The sequence below is a fragment of the Mytilus galloprovincialis genome, chromosome 6 (genome assembly GCF_965363235.1).
Source record: "Mytilus galloprovincialis chromosome 6, xbMytGall1.hap1.1, whole genome shotgun sequence".
NCBI lineage: Eukaryota > Metazoa > Mollusca > Bivalvia > Mytilida > Mytilidae > Mytilus > Mytilus galloprovincialis.
The window spans coordinates 14081310-14102114 of NC_134843.1; the positions used below are offsets into that span (position 1 = coordinate 14081310).

The window sequence follows — 20805 nt, forward strand, 5'->3', positions numbered from 1 at the left end:
CATCTTCGCAAATACTTTGCCGGAGGAATTTAGAACTTTAGTATCTAAATAATGTTTCTTTTAATGATCTGGGAATTGTAAGCATGTAATAAAACAATTAACTACGGAAGCTGGTCGTATAGTGAAGACTACCAAACACCCATCAGTTGTGTCAACCCAATCAAAGTAAATAAATATAACACAAACAATTTTTTCGGTTTGGCCTTCACTAGGAACGCCCAAAAAAATTGAATTTATGAAAACGAGGGATTTATAAATACATATTAAATTTAGAAAATGTATTTCCGAAATTAACCAAACTCATACAACATGTACAAGATCACCTTTGTCTCAGGGAGTGATTGGAAATGACACTTTTGTCAATGAGATTTGGTAACAGATGAATATAAACCCATTATGAATACAAAAAAAATAAATTATTTGCAGCCAGATGGGTGAAGCTCGAATTAAAAAATAATAGGAAAAAGACCAAAAGAAAGTGCACAGTTTAAGATATTGACGACCCACTTTTTTATATAATAAAATAAAATTCTAATGTAACATGATTATAGATTAAAGTATCCTAAGAGTTTCGAAACATCCAAAATTTGTGAAATAGTTTAGTATTATTATCATTTTAATGCCAATTCATTCATAAACTCAAAATTAAGAAATGATGTTTTTTACCCTAAATACTTCATTTAAAACAGTTATAAGAGTTGCAGTATATAAAGAATAACCATACATTGTCTCGAAATATAAATGTTATTTGTACTCGGCTCGAAACAGGTAGAAATGCTCGGCACAGCCTCGCTTTCTACCTGTTTCTAAGCCTTGTACAAATAACATTGATATTTCGAGACAATGTATGGTTATTCTATACGAAATCATGGTCTATTTGTGGTCCTACCAATAACACATTGTCAACTGATTTGACATATTTATAATGTCTTTATTAGAAGCAAATAATGTAAAGTAAATGATAATTGACAAGCAATAGTACTGTCACATCGTATTTCTGTAGTTTTAAATTGTTTATTTAATAAAATATGTTTAGTTCTGAATGTGTTGGGATTCATTGTGGGGTACAATTGATTTTTAGATTTTAATTATACTAAGTGGACATTTGAATAAGTTATTGATTGTGTATAGAAGTAAAATTTTAAACTTTGCACTTGTGAATGTAGATACACTATTCTTCTGGTGGAAGACTATTCCACTATATTTTAGTGATTTAAACAATATATATATTGGATTTATTTCCAAGTGCTCCAATATTGGAGGGAAGAAGAAGAAGTAAGCAAATACAGTTTTATTATTAACTGATCTAGAACAATCCGAATAAACTTATAGATTTTGTCTATCTAACATTTGCTGGTTCCAGAGTAATCTCTGAACACCTTTTGTTGATACAATAGATAAAAAAGAACCAAGGGGCAATGACTAATAATTTATACAAAACAATAACACACAAAAAGAAAAAAAAAAAGGTCAACAAAACACAACACATTAAAGATAGTTGAGTAGCCATTAACATAAACATAATAGATATAAATATCCGAAATAAAAGTACTAGCAGTTACTGAAATCTAGATCAAAGTTAAACTAATAAATACATCATGTTTTCCAAGACTGGCTAGTATGTTAAAGATAAAAGAGGGACGAAAGATACCAAAGGGACAGTCAAACTCATAAATCTAAAACAAACTGACAACGCCATGGCTAAAAACGAAAAAGACAAACAAACAACAGCACACACGACACAACAAAGAAAACCAAAGAACCCCACTAAGAATAACATTATCGTTCCAGCTTGTTTTGAATGGCATTTTGCGTGGCACAGGACATCAGAAATACGGAGGCATTGTTACGGTTATAGCGCATTATGTCATAGGAGTACCGCTTATGGTAGTACTTGTTCTGTACACATCTTTAGAAATTGCAGGTAACATATTTATAAACAATTTTATTCATCGTATCCAGACATCAGATAGGGATAACATCAGTTTTATTATATCATTAATAAAAACCCTATCATTGAAACAAAGACCATCGTATCGGTTACTCAATTCTACCATTAAACTTATGTCGTGTCGATTTAAGACGTTTTTCCTTATAACACTGTAAGAACAGGTTTTATGTAAAGAGTATACCCCTGTGAATGAAATAACTTTTTTTGAAGAAGTGCGAGCGTAACGTTTTAACTTCTTTTTCTGATTATATGATCAATAATCATCATCACTGTACATAAAGTAGAAATACAACTTTTACTGCTGAAAGTTTTCTAATTGTTTAATCACAAACTTAATGTGTGTAAATGTCAATGACAAATTTTGAATGATCGGTATTAAACGCCACTTTCAGCACTATTGTGCTTTTTTTTGCGGTCAGTTTTAATTGCAAAAGGAAGTCAGAATGCCGGGAGAGAAATTACGACTTTCGATAGAAAATGACAATCATAGTCAACAAAGATTGGCGCTAGCACATCTCCCACGTGCGAGATTCGAACTAAAATCCTCAGTGTTAACAAGCTAGTGCGGTCCTTCAATGAGAACGAAGAACTTGAAAGAACATTTACTGAAAAAGAATAATTATTTATGATGTTTTTTTAAATGCTCCGAAATACTCTAATCATGTGGTGAATGAGTTTGATAAAAATGGTATAAACAGATACTAATGTTGAACTATAATAAACAATAATGGTTGTACAATACATTATAAATATTTAATAAAATGTTTTTAGGTGTATGGTGGGCCTTCTGTACAGCTATTGTGTTCATGTTTGGTCTGTATGCTGCCAAAATATTATCAATAAGCTGGGAAAATGAGTGTAAAAAGGTATGAAAATCTGGTTTTTGTGAACAAAATATACGTTTTTACTTTCCTTTTTTTGAATTGCATTTGTTTTTGAGTTCATGTTTTCAGAATGTAGGTATTTGTTTGTTTTAACTGAAGATGATAGTATACATGTTAAATTAAAACTCGTAAAATGATGTATTGATAAAATTTTTTTTACTAAAAATAATGCTACTTTAGAAGTTTGATAAATAGTAATATATTTATCTTTATCACCAAATTTAAAAACAGAAGATGTGGTTTGATTGCAAATGAGACAACTCTCCACAAGAGACCAAAGGACACAGAAATTTAAACCTATTGGTCATTGTACGGCTTTCAACAATGAGCAAAGCCAATACCACATAGAAATCTATCAAAGGTTTCGAAATAACAAATGTAAAAAAATTCAAACCAGAATACTAACGACCTAATTTATGTACAAAAATTGACGAACAACATATATGTAACACATCAACAAAGACAAGCACTGAATTGCAGATTCCTGACTATAGACAGGCACATACATACAGAATATGGCGAGGTTAAACATAATAGCCAGTTCCGAACTCCCCCGTAACCCGGAACAGTGGTGTAACAGTCCAACATAAGACCGAACTGAACAAATCAGTTTAAAAAGGCTTAACTCATCAGATGGATGCATAAAGAAATACGTTTTAAACAATACAGAGTGGACGTGGTCGGGTACTTGTATATTACATTTGAACTACATCCACAACAATGTTACCCACAGTACATACATGAACATAATCTAGGTGACAGGACGTTAATTCCTTCCCACTCAAACATTTCTTTATCCGACAAACGAACCACTTTTTTTGGTATACAATAAGAACCAAATATTTGAAAGCCAATAATGTATAAATGTATAAAGACCGAAAATGTTAAGGAGCAATACATCTAACACTACATTAAATATAATCCAAACAGAGATCATTTTAGTAATTAATTATATTATACATCTTAAAAGGCACAAGAAAGGACAGCAGTAAATGTGACATACAAAGACCCTACCGTCTTTGAAGGTAAGTTCAAGCCACTGTTATATTTGTTCATAATACTAAAACAAGATATTTCCTATAACAATGATGAACAACACGAATCCCTTTAAAAACTGGAGATGATCTCAGGTGTTCCGAAAGGGTAAGCAGATCCTGCCTGACATGTTGTACCCGCCGTATCGTTCATGTAATTACAAACACGGTAAATAGTCTAATTCGGTAGGTCAAACCTGTAAAAAAGGAATTAATGGTAGTTACACCATAAGGAACATACAAATTTGGAGGATTGATCCTATAAAAAAATCAGTACTCGAAAAATCGTAGATAATATACGCACTTGTGGATATTTAATTATTGTACACCTGAATCAAATGTCAAGTTTACAATGATGTTATATTTGTTATTCTCATCGGTTTTTGTATAATGCTTAGTCCGTTTCTCTGTGTGTTACATTTTAATGTTGTGTCGTTGTTCTCCTCTTATATTTAATGCGTTTCCCTCAGTTTTAGTTTGTTACCCCGATTTTGTTTTTTTGTCCATCGATTTACGAGTTTTGAACAGCGGTATACTACTGTTGCCTTTTTAATCAAAGGAAAGTTTTCGGTATTGGGATTTGTACTGTTTTGCATATTTTGAGTTTTTGCTTGATCCATACGAGTGTTTTTTGCGATTGAGTGATTATCAAAGTTGTGTTTAACTGATAGAGATTTTGCTATGCCGAATGTTTTATGTTAATTGTCACTCACTGAGAAGTAACCATTTACTTCGATTACAATGAAAATTAAAAGTACATTCACGGTACAATTGACAAGTGCACTGGGTGTATGAATACTTCTTCTACAGTTTTTGTAAATATATTGTATAGGCAGCACTCGAATAATTATATGGTTAACCAAAAAATCGACTTATGTTTAATCCTAGCACCAAGAATGTTCTAGAGAAAAAAGTAAAATCACAAAAATAATAAACTTAGAGGAAAATTCATAACGATAAGTCCCTAATCAAATGGCAAAATCAAAAGATAAAACACGACAAACGAATGGACAATAACTGTCACATTCCTGACTTGATACAGGCATTTTCTAATAAAGACAATGGTGGATTTAACCTGGTATTATAGCTAGCTAAACCTCTCACTTGTATGACAGTCGCATCAAATTCCATTATATTGACAACGATGCGTGAACAAAACGTTTTTGACTCATTTTTTCCTTTCGTTGTCTTTTTTTGATAATATAGCTATAACATTATTGGGGAATATGTTTTTTCTTTAATCGCAATATTGAATCTACATTTGTTATGATTAGGAAAGGATAAACGTTGATTGTTATTGATTGTTATATTCCTGAATTTAACTTATAATAGTGGCAACAGTACAATTATCAGCACACATAGAGAAAATGATCAGCAAGAAAATTGAAATCTAACAACATGTTTAGTGCATTCAAGAGTTTTTTCAAGTAGTTTTCACCGGATGATATTCCTTACTTAATAGCTGAAGCTTGTTCACAAAGAACCATGTTATAATGTTATATTACTTGATTCCAACACTCCATAGAAACAATATTATGCCAATTTTCATATGTCTGTTGCGTGATACTCCTTCAGTAAAGGTAGACTGTTAGTTTTTTTGCGGTTATGATTATACTCAATATATATTCTTAAACGTCAACCTAATGATTTTACTGACTTATGTATGCACAATGTACTACCTTTGAAAACATTTTAGGGGGTCCACAGTCATCCAGTGAATGCAGCTATTCAGACAACAAACCAAGTAACGAGGACTGCCGACAGCTGTTTGAACAAATAGTCGAAGAAAGCCCGCCATCTTTGTTTAAAGTTGTTATATGTCAACGATGCTTTATATTTGTTGTATTACTGCTGATTTTAGTTGTTAGTATTGTATTTAATTTGTTTTTCCATAGTAAGTTAAAAAGTGATGTAGAATGTTTTGTAAATGATACAATGTACAATGTCACCGAACATTTGAATATAACGACGGTAATCCCTTGCCAGCCTTAACTGATAGGACTTTTTGAAATAAAACTTGACAAGTTAATTGAAATAAAAACAAATATCTTGAAAAAAAGTTAATGCTTGTCACCAAAAAATAGTTTTGTGTTGCACTGTTTAGTTAATTGATTTGAGTTTCTTTTTAAAAACAACTATACACAATTAGCATCACTAATAGTTTACTTAGGGCATTATCTACACTCATATAACTATTAAAGAATACTCCTATACTGATGTGCTTTATATTATTTTTAGCCAAATTTCATGAACTCATTTTATTTGTTAGTTTGACAGATGACAGAGTTATGTCAATTACATTTGCAATGGTTGTATTGACCTATTTAGAGTTTGCATGCATGAATAACACGAATGAGTGTCACATGTGATGAACCTTCCAGAGCACCTTAAATCAGCCCTGGTTTTTCGATTGGTTTTGTATTGTATATCTTTATGTTTTGTGCCCTGATAACTGTCTTATGACCGTTATCGTCTTTTGCCACGAAAATCTCGGTGGTTTTCGACTATGAATTTGAATATTCCTTGGGAATCTTTCGCCTATTTTTTTAGCTGATTTTATTTTATATCGTTTCTTAAATTGCCGATACAATATATTAATTCTTTATATTTTTATTCCAGTTGTCAGTTGTACTCCGGAAAATAAGATATGTTTAAATTCTATTATTGGTTTGCAAAAATTAGAATAAACTTTAATTGGCATCTTTCAGTCATTTACAAAGCCAGTCAGTAAGATTAAGCAGTTACAGCAGTTTCAGATCCTTTTTGATACTTTTGAAAAGAAAACAGGCGAAAGATACCGGAGGGACATTGGAACTGATATGTCGATTATAAAAAGACAACGCAATTTCTAAAAAAGAAAAAGACCAATAGACAAACAATACTTACTACAAACAACTTTACATTGAAAACTATAGAATGGGCAACACGAACCCCTCCAAAAACTGGGGATGATCTAAGGTGCTCTGGAAAGTTCCACAAGTGGCACCCGTCGTGTTGCTCATGTTATTTTCAAACCCTGTAATAAGTCTAATTTGGTAGTTGAAATTTGGGGAAACAGAACGGGATTGTAGTAATAAAATTATGAACATATTCATCTGTAAAAACTGATATTCCATAACGGCCAACCAACTCGTAATGATGTCCGTAAAACTTACAAAAGGATGACTTCAACTTTACCACTTGAAACTCTTGGTTAAATAGCTTCATATTGAGAATTAACCCTCTATCAAGGAAATCAAGATGGGAAATACAAGTTCTTGAATGTCGTTTCAATTAGGAGGTTAATACTCCATATGCAGGCGCATGCTGGAATGATGTGACATAGACATGGACAGTTCACAATTGGAAACCTGAAATCGTCTCTTTTACTATAAAGTTTTGTTTTCACCTATTAAATATCTAATCAAAGACAAAAAAGGTCAAAGTTTTCTCAATTTTTCTTAAAATTAGTTCAATAGTAGAGTATGTTTGAAAATTAAAAGTAATGTTTTAGCAACTATAAGAAAACATATGAATAGTCATACTAAATGATATCATTTAATATATATTTGATGTACAAATGTAATATGTATTTTACAACTAAACACTACTCTGATTGATAAGGGGATAGTAACAGGAAACATCAGGAGGAGCTTAGACTCATGAAGGATATTGTAACAAGCTAATATTTAAAATAAATATTTAATTATGTTGTTAAAAAAAGTTTTGTTTTCAACAAGTCAAGATATGAGACAGACGTACCTGTATATGATGTATCCTTTATCTCAGTTTCGATGAACATAACCTTCAAATATTGAATTATGTAATGAGAGAACATCGTCTTTATAGCGAAAAGTAAAGTTAAAGGATACTGCTTACTTTCTTTTCTTCCTTAAAAGTTCCTGATTGAAGTGAGCCTGATATGATTTAATGAACTAGTCGGCAAGAAGAGGGACATAGTTTGTTCCCATGGGAATGACGATTGTTTGTTGAAAACATGTCCTCCCAACGTGACAAATATGTTGTCAATCAAGAAATGAAGCATCTTGATAATGTCAGTTTCAGAAAATTTGTTGTTAAGAGTCAGACTGATTTAAAAAAAAGTAAGATTTTCCACACCTTAAGACAAGATACTTTACCCAAGTAAGCCATTTTGTTTTATCAAACAAAGCAGATACAAACTCTTTCAATTTGTCTATTATTGTGGATTCATTTATTTCGTGGACACCAATTTTGAGGATTAAGGAAAACTGACACTTTCGTGGATATTTAATTCCGTGGTTTTGCCAAAGTCTGCATACAAGCCAATTGAATATTTCCAATTCGTTGACAATTTAAATTTGTGGTTAACTTGCACCCACGAAATCCACGAAAGTTGGTATCTAACGAATATAAATCCACAGTAGTTTGCAATAAGGAATACTTGTGTAATGTGTAGAAAAGTCAAATGTTTCAATACTATTGCAAGATGAAAGAGACTGATATTGTATGTACTCTAAAAAGTAAAACCTAAAACATATTGATCTTTACTATTCAAAACGGAAAGTTCTCAAAAGCTCTAACACATCAAACAAATGTATAACTGTTATATTCCTGATTTGGTACAAGCATTTTCTTATGTAGAAAATTGTGTTAACGTTATAGATAGCTTCACCTCTCATTTTTATGACAGTCGCATCAAATTCCATTATATTGACAACGAAGGGTGAATAAAATAAACAGACATAATAGGACAAAATGTCAAAAATAAGGGTGCAGCAGTCAACACTGAGTTATAATCTAAAAGATGTTTTGATTTTTTTAATATCAACTTGCACATCTGATTTACGCCACCTCTAGAATAGGTAGTTTCACAATTATCTTGAAGCCCGGCTTTGATTTCTGAAAACATTGATGTTAATAATTTAGAAAGAGGTTTCGTGGAGCACTTGGAAGACCCAGCAATTAAACGTTGTTTAAAAGGACAAGTATGTAGTTTAGGTATCAAATACAGTGATGGAAGATAAAGTTCTTTATCATTGCTAGAAATTCTAAAGAAACATAGAACATTATCCAGGATTCCATATTGAATAAGTATCGATTTGGTATATAATGAGTTTTGAAGAAAATTGTACATACTTAATTCATTAATCAAACAGTTTGTGTAATTTGTTTACATACTAAACAGATGTTTTTGGGGCTTTATCTGCGTGGACACCAACACATTTGTCATGGAAGTAGGACAAGTGTTTTGCAACATTTGGGTCTTTTAAAATTGATGTAGCATGGGTATTGATAGACTAATTCATTTTCTTAATGTTGATTTGTATTAACGACCTCATAGTCTTAATTCATTCAAAAGGAATATGTACGTCTTCTTTCTTGCGTTTAGCCCATTGCCTGAATTCATCAGTTTATTCTCAACGGTATACACAATCGGGATATTAACCCAGAGATCAAATTGCCGTGAGAACAGAGGTCTGTACAATAATCAAGTGTACTAAAGAAGTGATCGTATCAGAGATTTAACTTAATACCAAATGCTATATCGAATAAAATTCATCGTAATTAAGTCTAACACTAACGAGTTGCCCGCTTAAAGACAGTTACCATGGCAACGTTGCCGGTCTAGCTCCTTATAAAGTTAATACATTTCCATAGTTTTTAAATATTGTTTGTATCTGCTTAATGGATATACGGATTTCTACAACAAACGATTGTGAACGTTCAGCTGGATTTCACAGAGTTATCTTCCTTGCAAAGTTATGATTTATACCTTGTACAATTAATGTTGACGGCGTAGCCTTTAAAGGTGGTGCCTGCTGCTTAATCCTGTTCATATCATAATGAATAAAATGTATCAAAATCAAATATTGTAAGAACACTAGCTAATTTTTAACACTGCATGACCTTATGTTTTTTGTATGTTGCATTTGTTGTAATGAAATGTCGTTTAGAAGGTCTTTAAACGTATATGAAAAGTTCGTTAAGCTAACAATACTAAGATGTTTTTTTTGTTTTGTTTTCACTTTTTTTTTTAGATGAGTGCAACTAGGAAATTTTATGTAGAAAATAAAATAACTAATATACCGAACTCAAAGAAAAATTCAAAACTGAGAGTTCCTAAACAAATGACAAAATCAAAAGCTCAAATATATCCAACACAACTCCCTTACAAAATTAAAAGCTTGTTATATCTGCCAAAAATGCAGTATTCTTTTAAAAGGTAAAATCACAAAAATACTGAACTCCGAGGAAAATTCAATCGGAAAGTTCCTAATCACAGGCAAATTCAAATGACAAAACACATCAAACGATTGGACAACATCTGTCATATTCCTGTCTTGGTACAGGCATTTTCAAATGTAGAAAATGGTGGATTGCACCTGAATTGATAGCGATAAACCTCTCACTTGTATGACAGTCTCGTGAAATTTCGTTATATTTACAACGATGTGTGATCAAAACAGACATAATAAACTGAATAGTCAAAATAAGAATGATTTACATATTGTACAAGTGACTGACTCAATATTGAAAAGGTTCAAATATACAGTTATTAGAAGTTATTAGAAGCACGAGCCTTAGACAAGCTAACGATACAAAAGAGCGATCGAAAATGAGATATTTGCATATTCCGTTAGACAAAAGTAAGTATTCTCTGACAAGCACCGATTAAAGGTAAACTGCAGTTAAATGTTATTTTTACATAATTTATATGACTATTGAGACGTTTTTTGAATATATCAAAAACCCATAAAACTTCATTTATTGATAATAACCCAATCAGTAATCGTACTTATCTTTGTGTTGTACATATACTTTGTGTTGTAAATGAGATTGTAGGATAATATGCTATGCCATTAAATGCAAGAATTATCACAAGAAAACGCTAAGACAATGAACACATTTATATTGCCAAACAAAACAAGATACAATTACATACAATATGGTCTCTTCTGATATTCCAATGTATTGTTCATAATCTTACACAAATCTAAATATGATGTTCCAATACATTATTCATAATCTTACTCAAATATAAATATGCATATGCAGTGATGATGGTTAAGGTTTGCAAACAATACCATTACTAGAAACATTAGCATATTGAGTCATATTATACATTGTATTATTTCTGCTACATTGTGAGGTATTTCTATATATATGATTACAGATCATATTCATAACAATACTCGCTACTAGAATCAGTAGTAATGAAACAAATATTAAGCACCGTTGACATATAATCAATTTATACAATGGTATGGACGGCTCTCCTTTGTTTTGTTCAAACAACTGACGATAATCGTTATCACTTGGTTTGGCTTCTGTATAACTAAATGATGTGTTGTGATTGCCTGAAATATATTTTTTATAGGTTAAGTGAGTGTCTGATATGATGCACGTGTTACAGAAAAATATTTCTTTTGAGATTCTGTAAGAATCTATCAAGTCGTTGTGATTATCATATATTGTTTTAGATAACTTTCTTAGATTTGTCTTTTCGTATATCTATATTTATTTTATTTAGATAATTACACTCATAACTTTACGACAAGAAACCTTCATATGCAAAAGACTTATGCATATGGTATTTGCTAACAAGTTGATTATAGCAAAACTGAACTAACAACTTTTTTGTTTTGATGTTTCAGTAGTATTTTCTCCTAAGTTTTGTCAAAGATTTAAGATTTCAGCCACCAAGTTTCATTTGTTATAGAAAAGACCTGATAATGACAAAGACATTTGGTATATACTTAATTCTAGGGTTGCTAAGACATATGAAATGTTAGCATTCGATACAATGAAAATATTGAAGTGAAAAGAAAGATACCAAAAAGCAAATTAACAAAACTTTCGAACTTCAAGGAAAAATTATAAACAGAAAAACCTATGCAAATGAAAAACATCAAAAGTTCACACTCATCAAACAAATAGATGACAACTGTAATATTTCTTACATGGTATAAACAAGTACCCAGCCACGTCCACTAGTATTTTTGTCCATCTGATGAGTTTAGCCTTTTTCAACTGATTTTTATAGTTCGTTCTTATGTTGTACTGTTATACCACTGTCCCAGGTTAGGGGAGGGTCGGGATCTCTCTAACATGTTTAACCCCGCCACATTATGTATTCATGTGCCTGTCCCCAGTCAGGAGCCCGTAATTCAGTGGTTGTCGATGTTTATGCGCTACACATTTGTTTTTCGTTCATTTTTTGTACAAGAATAAGGCCGTTAGTTTTTTAGTTTGAATTGTTTTACATTGTCATTTCGGGGCCTTTTATAGCTGGCTATGCGGTATGGGCTTTGCTCATTGTTGAAGGCCGTACGATGATCTATAGTTGTTAATTTCTGTGTCATAATTTGGTCTCTTGTGGACAGTTGTCTCATTGGAAATCATATCACATCTTATTTTTAATATTCAATATAATGAAACTAATAATAATGGACTTTTCTTACTTTGAGCTTTACAATTGTCTATATGAATATCAATCCACATAATTCAACCTTAATGTTTTCCACAATCAACCGACATTGAACCAATTAGACTAGTATTTGTTTTATCTATGTCAAATAGTTATTCATATTTAGTTATAAATCAGAAAAAAAACTGGCATATTAAAGTTCTATCGAATTTCAAAAATGTGTTACATTGAATAAGAGGAAAATCAATGTCTACTACATGTGCATAACTGTTTCAACTCTATCACAACACTTTGATATGTTCACAAACTAACCTCCATAATCAGTAGGGTCTTTTATGTTAACTGCTGTCATTTCTTGAGCCTTCAAAAAATATTGTTTTCAGTTATGAATTTTAAACATATATTGAAAAAAAAACCAGTACACTTTTTTTACAAGCATCATTGTAATATATAATTTTTTATCGTATATCTAGTTCACTGCCACTGATTAAGCATTGAATACATGCAATTGAAAATATTGATGTGATATAATGAAAATAGATATACCGTGTATGGATGATAAAAGGACAACGCACATGTGGAAAATACTTAAGTAGCATGCAGCATTATACATGTGGTAATTTACTATTAAATATAATATGCACAGACGTGAATTCAAATATCAATATTCTTTTAAATATTTTTAACTCTTTGTGTTTTTCCCTGTCAATTTTAACTAATAATGTTTTCGTCAAAACATTTTTATTTTTAAAAGAAACAAACTGTATTTGGAATTGTAATGCCTTTCTGATAAAAGTGGTATTGTAAAGAACGCAATGAAATTTTCAGTTTGAAATATTTTTACAAAAAAATCATTTATAGATACAGAAAACAGTTATACTAGTAGCTCAAATCATGCAGGATGAAGATATTTTATGTTTTTATTTTAAAGCACTAAGATTTCATACCTTTTTACATTCATTTTCCCAGTTAAGTGAATATGTCTTCGCAGCATACAATATACACATGATTACAATAACTATAGAGAAAGCCCACCATACACCTAAATAGAAATTTGACATTGCACTGATTTTTCTCAGCTCAAAACAATATTTTTTTGAAAAATATTTTTATCACGCGAATCTGGAAGCATTTTTCAGGTAACCCTCTAGGTGCTCCGGAAGAGAAAGGAGATCATGTACCTGGGAGGTTGTTATAATTATCTTGTCGACATTAGATGTCATGTACCTGGCAGGTTGTTATAATGATCTTGTCGACATTAGATGTCATGTACCTGGCAGGTTGTTATAATGATCTTGTCGACATTAGATGTCATGTACCTGGCTGGTTGTTATAATTATCTTGTCGACATTAGATGTGACACCCGTTGTGTTGCTCTGCTACGGAAGAGAAAGGAGATCATGTACCTGGTAGGTTGTTATAATTATCTTGTCGACATTAGATGTGACACCCGTTGTGTTGCTCTACTACGGAAGAGAAAGGAGATCATGTACCTGGCAGGTTGTTATAATTATCTTGTCGACATTAGATGTGACACCCGTTGTGTTGCTCTGCTACGGAAGAGAAAGGAGATCATGTACCTGGCAGGTTGTTATGATTATCTTGTCGACATTAGATGTCATGTACCTGGCAGGTTGTTATGATTATCTTGTCGACATTAGATGTGACACCCGTTGTGTTGCTCTACTACGGAAGGGAAAGGAGATCATGTACCTGGCAGGTTGTTATATATAAAGGCAACAATAGTATACCGCTGTTCAAACTCATAAATCCATGGACAAAAACAAAATCGGGGTAACAAACTAAAACTGAGGGAAACGCATAAATATAAGAGGAGAACAACAACACAACACTACAATGTAACTAACACACACAGAAACGGACCAAGCATCAGACAAAATCCCACGAGAATAACAAATATAACATCAAAACCAAATACATGAATTTGGGATAGACAAGTACCGTGACACGTCTTATCGCAATGTCAATTTACACTCAAAAATAAGAGAAAACAAACGACGCATCGTTAAATTGTAACACACACAAAAACGAACTATAATATAACAATGGCCATATTCCTGACTTGGTACAGGACATTTTTAAAGGAAAAAATGGTGGGTTGAACCTGGTTTTGTGACATGCCAAACCTCGCACTTTAATGGCCATGTTAAATATAACATAGAAATGACAACATAATATTACAGGACTATAATACAAATAAATAGGAAAACATATTAGACAAAGAAACACATGATTAATGAATAACAAAAAGCATCAGGTTTAAAATTTAATACGCCAAAAACGCGCCTCGTCCACACAAGACTCACCAGTGACGTCCAGATATAAAAGATCGAAAGCGAAAAAAAGTACAAAGTTGTACAGCACTGAAGATCAAAAGTTGAAAAAGGTTGTGTCAAATACGGCTAAGTTTTTATGCATGGGATAAGAACATCCTTATTATTTAGAACAATTAATGCTATTGCAAACAGTAAATTTTAACAAATGAATATAACAGATATACATAATGAAACTGAAGTATTAACTCATTACATAAAACAAACACGAATACATAATGAATGACCAACACAGAATAGACACACCCGATTCAGTCCAGGCCTCAACGCAGTAAATTATGAAAATGACGTCACATACCATGGTGAAAAGGCATTAAAAATTACGTCACATACGATGGTAAAAAGGCATTAAAAATTACGTCACATTTGAACATATGAAAAACTATATCTCAAAAGTAAGATAGAATTAGGATTGATTAAAGATTAAAATAGAACTAAATACTGATATTGCAGTTAAACACAATGCATATTGCAATACTTATTAATAGCAATTAACTATAATATATATATATATGTGCAGTTTGTTATGAATCCAACTTCAAACGTAAATTATCGTACAGATTATGTTGACCAAAATTAAATCTAATAAATGACGGCGGTGATTAATTTTTGTGTCCATAACACATAAATATAATAGAAAAGACGTCAACACATTTGACAAGTAATTATCTTGTCGACATCAGATGTGACACCCGTTGCGTTGCTCTGCTACAGAAGGGAAAGGAGGACATGTACCTGGCAGGTTGTTATAATTATCTTGTCGATATTAGATGTGACACCCGTTGTGTTGCTCTGCTACGGAAGAGAAAGGAGGACATGTACCTGGCAGGTTGTTATAATTATCTTGTCGACATTAGATGTCATGTACCTGGCAGGTTGTTATAATTATCTTGTCGACATTAGATGTGACACCCGTTGTGTTGCTCTGCTACGGAAGAGAAAGGAGATCATGTACCTGGCAGGTTGTTATAATTATCTTGTCGACATTAGATGTGACACCCGTTGTGTTGCTCTACTACGGAAGGGAAAGGAGGACATGTACCTGGCAGGTTGTTATATATAAAGGCAACAACAGGTTGTTATAATGATCTTGTCGACATTAGATGTCATGTACCTGGCAGGTTGTTATAATTATCTTGTCGACATTAGATGTGACACCCGTTGTGTTGCTCTACTACGGAAGGGAAAGGAGGACATGTACCTGGCAGGTTGTTATAATTATCTTGTCGACATTAGATGTGACACCCGTTGTGTTGCTCTGCTACGGAAGAGAAAGGAGATCATGTACCTGGTAGGTTGTTATAATGATCTTGTCGACATTAGATGTCATGTACCTGGCAGGTTGTTATAATTATCTTGTCGACATTAGATGTGACACCCGTTGTGTTGCTCTACTACGGAAGGGAAAGGAGGACATGTACCTGGCAGGTTGTTATAATTATCTTGTCGACATTAGATGTGACACCCGTTGTGTTGCTCTGCTACGGAAGAGAAAGGAGATCATGTACCTGGCAGGTTGTTATAATTATCTTGTCGACATTAGATGTGACACCCGTTGTAGGTTGTTATAATTATCTTGTCGACATTAGATGTGACACCCGTTGTAGGTTGTTATAATTATCTTGTCGACATTAGATGTGACACCCGTTGTAGGTTGTTATAATTATCTTGTCGACATTAGATGTGACACCCGTTGTGTTGCTCTGCTACGGAAGAGAAATGAGATCATGTACCTGGCAGGTTGTTATAATTATATTGTCGACATTAGATGTGACACCCGTTGTAGGTTGTTATAATTATCTTGTCGACATTAGATGTGACACCCGTTGCAGGTTGTTATAATTATCTTGTCGACATTAGATGTATCAATGTTGAAATTTTGTTTACCTATGCACGAGTTATCGTACTTAACCAGGATACTCGTATCGGGATTCGAATACGGGTGGGTCATGTATAAATAATAATAATTTTTTAATATTTTTTTTCTAAAGGGGGTATAATCGGCAAATTTATGTATAGGCACGTGCCTAGTCGAGCCTTAGGTAGCTACGCCCCTGGATGTGACACCCGTTGTAGGTTGTTATAATTATCTTGTCGACATTAGATGTGACACCCGTTGTAGGTTGTTATAATTATCTTGTCGACATTAGATGTGACACCCGTTGTAGGTTGTTATAATTATCTTGTCGACATTAGATGTGACACCTGTTGTAGGTTGTTATAATTATCTTGTCGACATTAGATGTGACACCTGTTGTAGGTTGTTATAATTATCTTGTCGACATTAGATGTGATACCCGTTGTAGGTTGTTATAATTATCTTGTCGACATTAGATGTGACACCCGTTGTAGGTTGTTATAATTATCTTGTCGACATTAGATGTGATACCCGTTGCAGGTTGTTATAATTATCTTGTCGACATTAGATGTGAAACCCGTTGTAGGTTGTTATAATTATCTTGTCGACATTAGATGTGACACCCGTTGTAGGTTGTTATAATTATCTTGTCGACATTAGATGTGACACCCGTTGTAGGTTGTTATAATTATCTTGTCGACATTAGATGTGACACCCGTTGTAGGTTGTTATAATTATCTTGTCGACATTAGATGTGACACCTGTTGTAGGTTGTTATAATTATCTTGTCGACATTAGATTTGATACCCGTTGTAGGTTGTTATAATTATCTTGTCGACATTAGATGTGACACCCGTTGTAGGTTGTTATAATTATCTTGTCGACATTAGATGTGATACCCGTTGCAGGTTGTTATAATTATCTTGTCGACATTAGATGTGACACCCGTTGTAGGTTGTTATAATTATCTTGACGACATTAGATGTGACACCCGTTGTAGGTTGTTATAATTATCTTGTCGACATTAGATGTGACACCCGTTGCAGGTTGTTATAATTATCTTGTCGACATTAGATGTGACACCCGTTGTAGGTTGTTATAATTATCTTATCGACATTAGATGTGAAACCCGTTGTAGGTTGTTATAATTATCTTGTCGACATTAGATGTGACACCCGTTGTAGGTTGTTATAATTATCTTGTCGACATTAGATGCGACACCTGTTGTAGGTTGTTATAATTATCTTGTCGACATTAGATGTGATACCCGTTGCAGGTTGTTATAATTATCTTGTCGACATTAGATGTGACACCCGTTGTAGGTTGTTATAATTATCTTGTCGACATTGGATGTGACACCTATTATGATATTGTAATTATTATGTTTATTTATGTTGGCCTAATTTGTGTTGTATGGCCTGATAGTTGTTTACCAAATAATCTTATAACTGTGCAGTTTAGGAATCACTGGAACAATCACAGAATGATTGGAACTTTCTAGAATGATCCTTATAAAAGATGCGTAATTTAAACTTCTACGTTATTCCAGAAACTTCCGTTGTAACTTTCCAGGATTTTCCACAATGTTCCATTATAGAGTGTTCTAGAATTTTCCATGACAACACTATATATACAGAAACTAAAGTTAAACTCTCATAATTAAACTTGGACATAGACATTGATAGACATTAGTATTCACAGCATTTGGATTGACACTTTTATTCTACAAACAACATCATACTGGATTGTGACGTTAGTAGTGAACGTAATATTCAAATTGGATTCCGAAAGATTTCCGGATACAGATAAAGATAACAGATTGGACTCATATTTTGACAGTTAAGTTAACAGTAATATTTGTGTAATACCTTTTGTAAACTTTTGTATATTAAATATTGTTAAATTTTACTATTGGTTTGTGTCTTTTGTTGGCTACAATTTAAAGCGATTTCTGGCCGTAACAGAAATTGGGGGCTCGTCCGGGATACTGAATTGTCTTATTCAAAATTTGTTTAGTAATTTTTATTATAACTAGCCAACAAAATTCTACAAAATGGCATTTGATGCCGGTAAATTTTTGAAAACGCCAGACCTGGAGGGGTTTGATAATTTAAAGAAAGAGGAATTAGTGTTGCTTGCTAAACATCTGAAATTAAATTTTAAAGTATCTATGAGAAAACAAATTATAAAAAATTTGGTTATAGACAAATTAGTTGACGCAGAAATTTTAGGTGAAGAGGCTCTTGAACTTAAGGTCGAAAATGTAGATGCCTTTAAATTAAAACAGCTTGAATTAGAACATGAACTTAAATTAAAAGAACTGGAAATGAAGGAGATGGAGAAAATAAAAGTAAAAGAACTTGAAATGAAGGAAAGATTGGAAATGGATAAAAAGGAAAAAGAAGATGAATTTAAATTAAAAGAACTTGAAATGAAGTTAAAAGAACTTGAAATGAAAGAAAGGCTAGAGATGGAGAAAATGAAAATTGAAATGGTCAAGGAAGAAAGCAACACTAAAGTCCAGCCGAAATCAGAATATTTTGATGCAGCAAAAAATATACGTTTGGTTCCCAGATTTTGTGAAAAAACAGTCGATAAATATTTTCCACAGTTTGAAAAAATTGCTCATAATTTGAATTGGCCAAAGCCATATTGGACTACGATGCTGCAAAGTGTTTTTGAGGGTAAGGCCGCTGAAATTTATTCCGCACTTCCATCAGAAAAAAGTTCTGATTATGATATGGTAAAACAGGAGGTTTTGAAAGCTTATGAACTAGTACCAGAAGCATATAGACAGAAATTTAGATCTTATAAAAAGTTTGATTCACAAACATATGTGGAATTTGCTCGGGAAAAAGAAGATCTATTTGATAAATGGCTTACGTCAAAGAAAACAGATAACAATTTTGATAACCTAAGACAATTGATGTTATTAGAAGAGTTCAAACAATGTGTTCATTTAGACTTAAAAACACATTTAGACGACAAAACTGTTGAGTCAATACATGATGCAGCTGTTATTTCAGATAATTATACTCTTTCACATAAAAGAAGTTTCAAGGGTCAAAATGTTAATACTTCCAGTGGAAATTACAAAAATCAAAGCACTGAGCATACTGATAGTAAGCCTGTTCCACAGAATAAGAGTCAGTCCAGTTATAATATGTCTAGTCCAAAATTTGATACTTTTGAGAAGAAGTCACTGACTTGTGCTTATTGTAAGAAGATTGGTCACCTGATGGCTGATTGTTTTAGACTCCAGAAGAAGAATGAACGAGATAATAAGCCGAAGACCAGTGCTTGTACGACACCTTATATTACCAGTACATTGGAATGCCCTGCGCGTCAGGTTTTTAAGTCCAGTTTTTGTGATTACATGGAGGAATACAAACCCTTTATGTCTGATGGGTTTGTTTCTATTGTTGATGATACCACTCTTCAGCCTATTAAGATTTCACGGGACACTGGAGCTTCTCAGACTTTATTGTTAGAAGGTGTGTTGCCTTTGTCCGAGAATACTTCTGTTGGTGCCTCCGTTTTGTTACAAGGTGTAGAGTTAGGTTGTATAGATGTTCCTCTCCATCGTATTTATCTGAAGTCAGATTTGATAACTGGACCAGTTGTTGTAGGTGTTCGTCCTAATCTCCCTGTTGAGGGTGTTACCTTATTGCTAGGAAATGATCTAGCTAGGAACAAAGTGGTTGCTGAACCAATTGTTACCAGTGAACCGGTGGTGGATGTTAAATCACCTGAAGATGATGCTGAATTGTATCCAGCTTGTGTTGTTACTAGGGCGATGGCTAGAAAACAACAAAATGAGAATTTGCAAGAAGACAAGTTTGATTACATGGACCTTTCTGACACTTTTATAGCTGATATTGAAGATCCTGGTAACTCAGAAAAGGCTATTATAAAACCACCTAGTGTTAACAAAAATGTTATTATGCCATGGCCAGATGTAAACAGCCATTCATTAGACCGAAATAATTTACTCGAAGAACAACATAAAGACCCTGAGGTTCTTCAGCTCAGCCAGAGGGCTCAACCACAGGAGGAAGCAGACAAAGTGGCCGAATGCTATTACCATCAGGACAATATTTTAATGAGGAAGTGGAGGCCTCCTGATGCTACCCCAGAGGAGGAATGGAGAGTGCTATACCAAGTGGTGGTGCCTAAAGTTTATAGACAAGAAATTATTGGTCTTGCCCATGACACCCCCTTGGCTGGACACTTAGGTATAAGGAAGACTTGCCTTAAGATCTTGCAGCATTTTTACTGGCCTAAACTTAGAAATGATGTTGCAGAATACTGCAAATCATGTCATATATGCCAGGT

At 33.0% G+C, this 20805-nt stretch overlaps 2 protein-coding genes across 4 annotated transcripts in view; one reads left to right on the top strand and one right to left on the bottom strand.

Annotated features, from left to right (window-relative positions):
* LOC143079001 (multidrug and toxin extrusion protein 1-like) overlaps nt 1-7003 on the top strand; it is a 33213-nt gene extending 26210 nt beyond the window's left edge. For both annotated transcript variants that reach the window (XM_076254099.1, XM_076254098.1), the window contains exons 16-19: nt 1792-1924; nt 2723-2817; nt 3806-3860; nt 5566-7003. In XM_076254099.1, coding sequence (XP_076110214.1) covers nt 1792-1924; nt 2723-2817; nt 3806-3860; nt 5566-5861 — 579 coding nt within the window. In that variant the 3' untranslated portion in view covers nt 5862-7003. The remainder of the gene's footprint in view (nt 1-1791; nt 1925-2722; nt 2818-3805; nt 3861-5565) is intronic.
* A 3720-nt stretch (nt 7004-10723) lies between these two features.
* LOC143079002 (multidrug and toxin extrusion protein 2-like) overlaps nt 10724-20805 on the bottom strand; it is a 58105-nt gene continuing 48023 nt past the window's right edge. The window contains exons 17-19 of one of the 2 annotated variants that reach the window (XM_076254100.1): nt 13206-13300; nt 12571-12619; nt 10724-11188 (exon numbers count right to left, since the gene is read on the bottom strand). In XM_076254100.1, coding sequence (XP_076110215.1) covers nt 10896-11188; nt 12571-12619; nt 13206-13300 — 437 coding nt within the window. In that variant the 3' untranslated portion in view covers nt 10724-10895. The remainder of the gene's footprint in view (nt 11189-12570; nt 12620-13205; nt 13301-20805) is intronic. The other variant, XM_076254101.1, reaches the window with a different exon arrangement.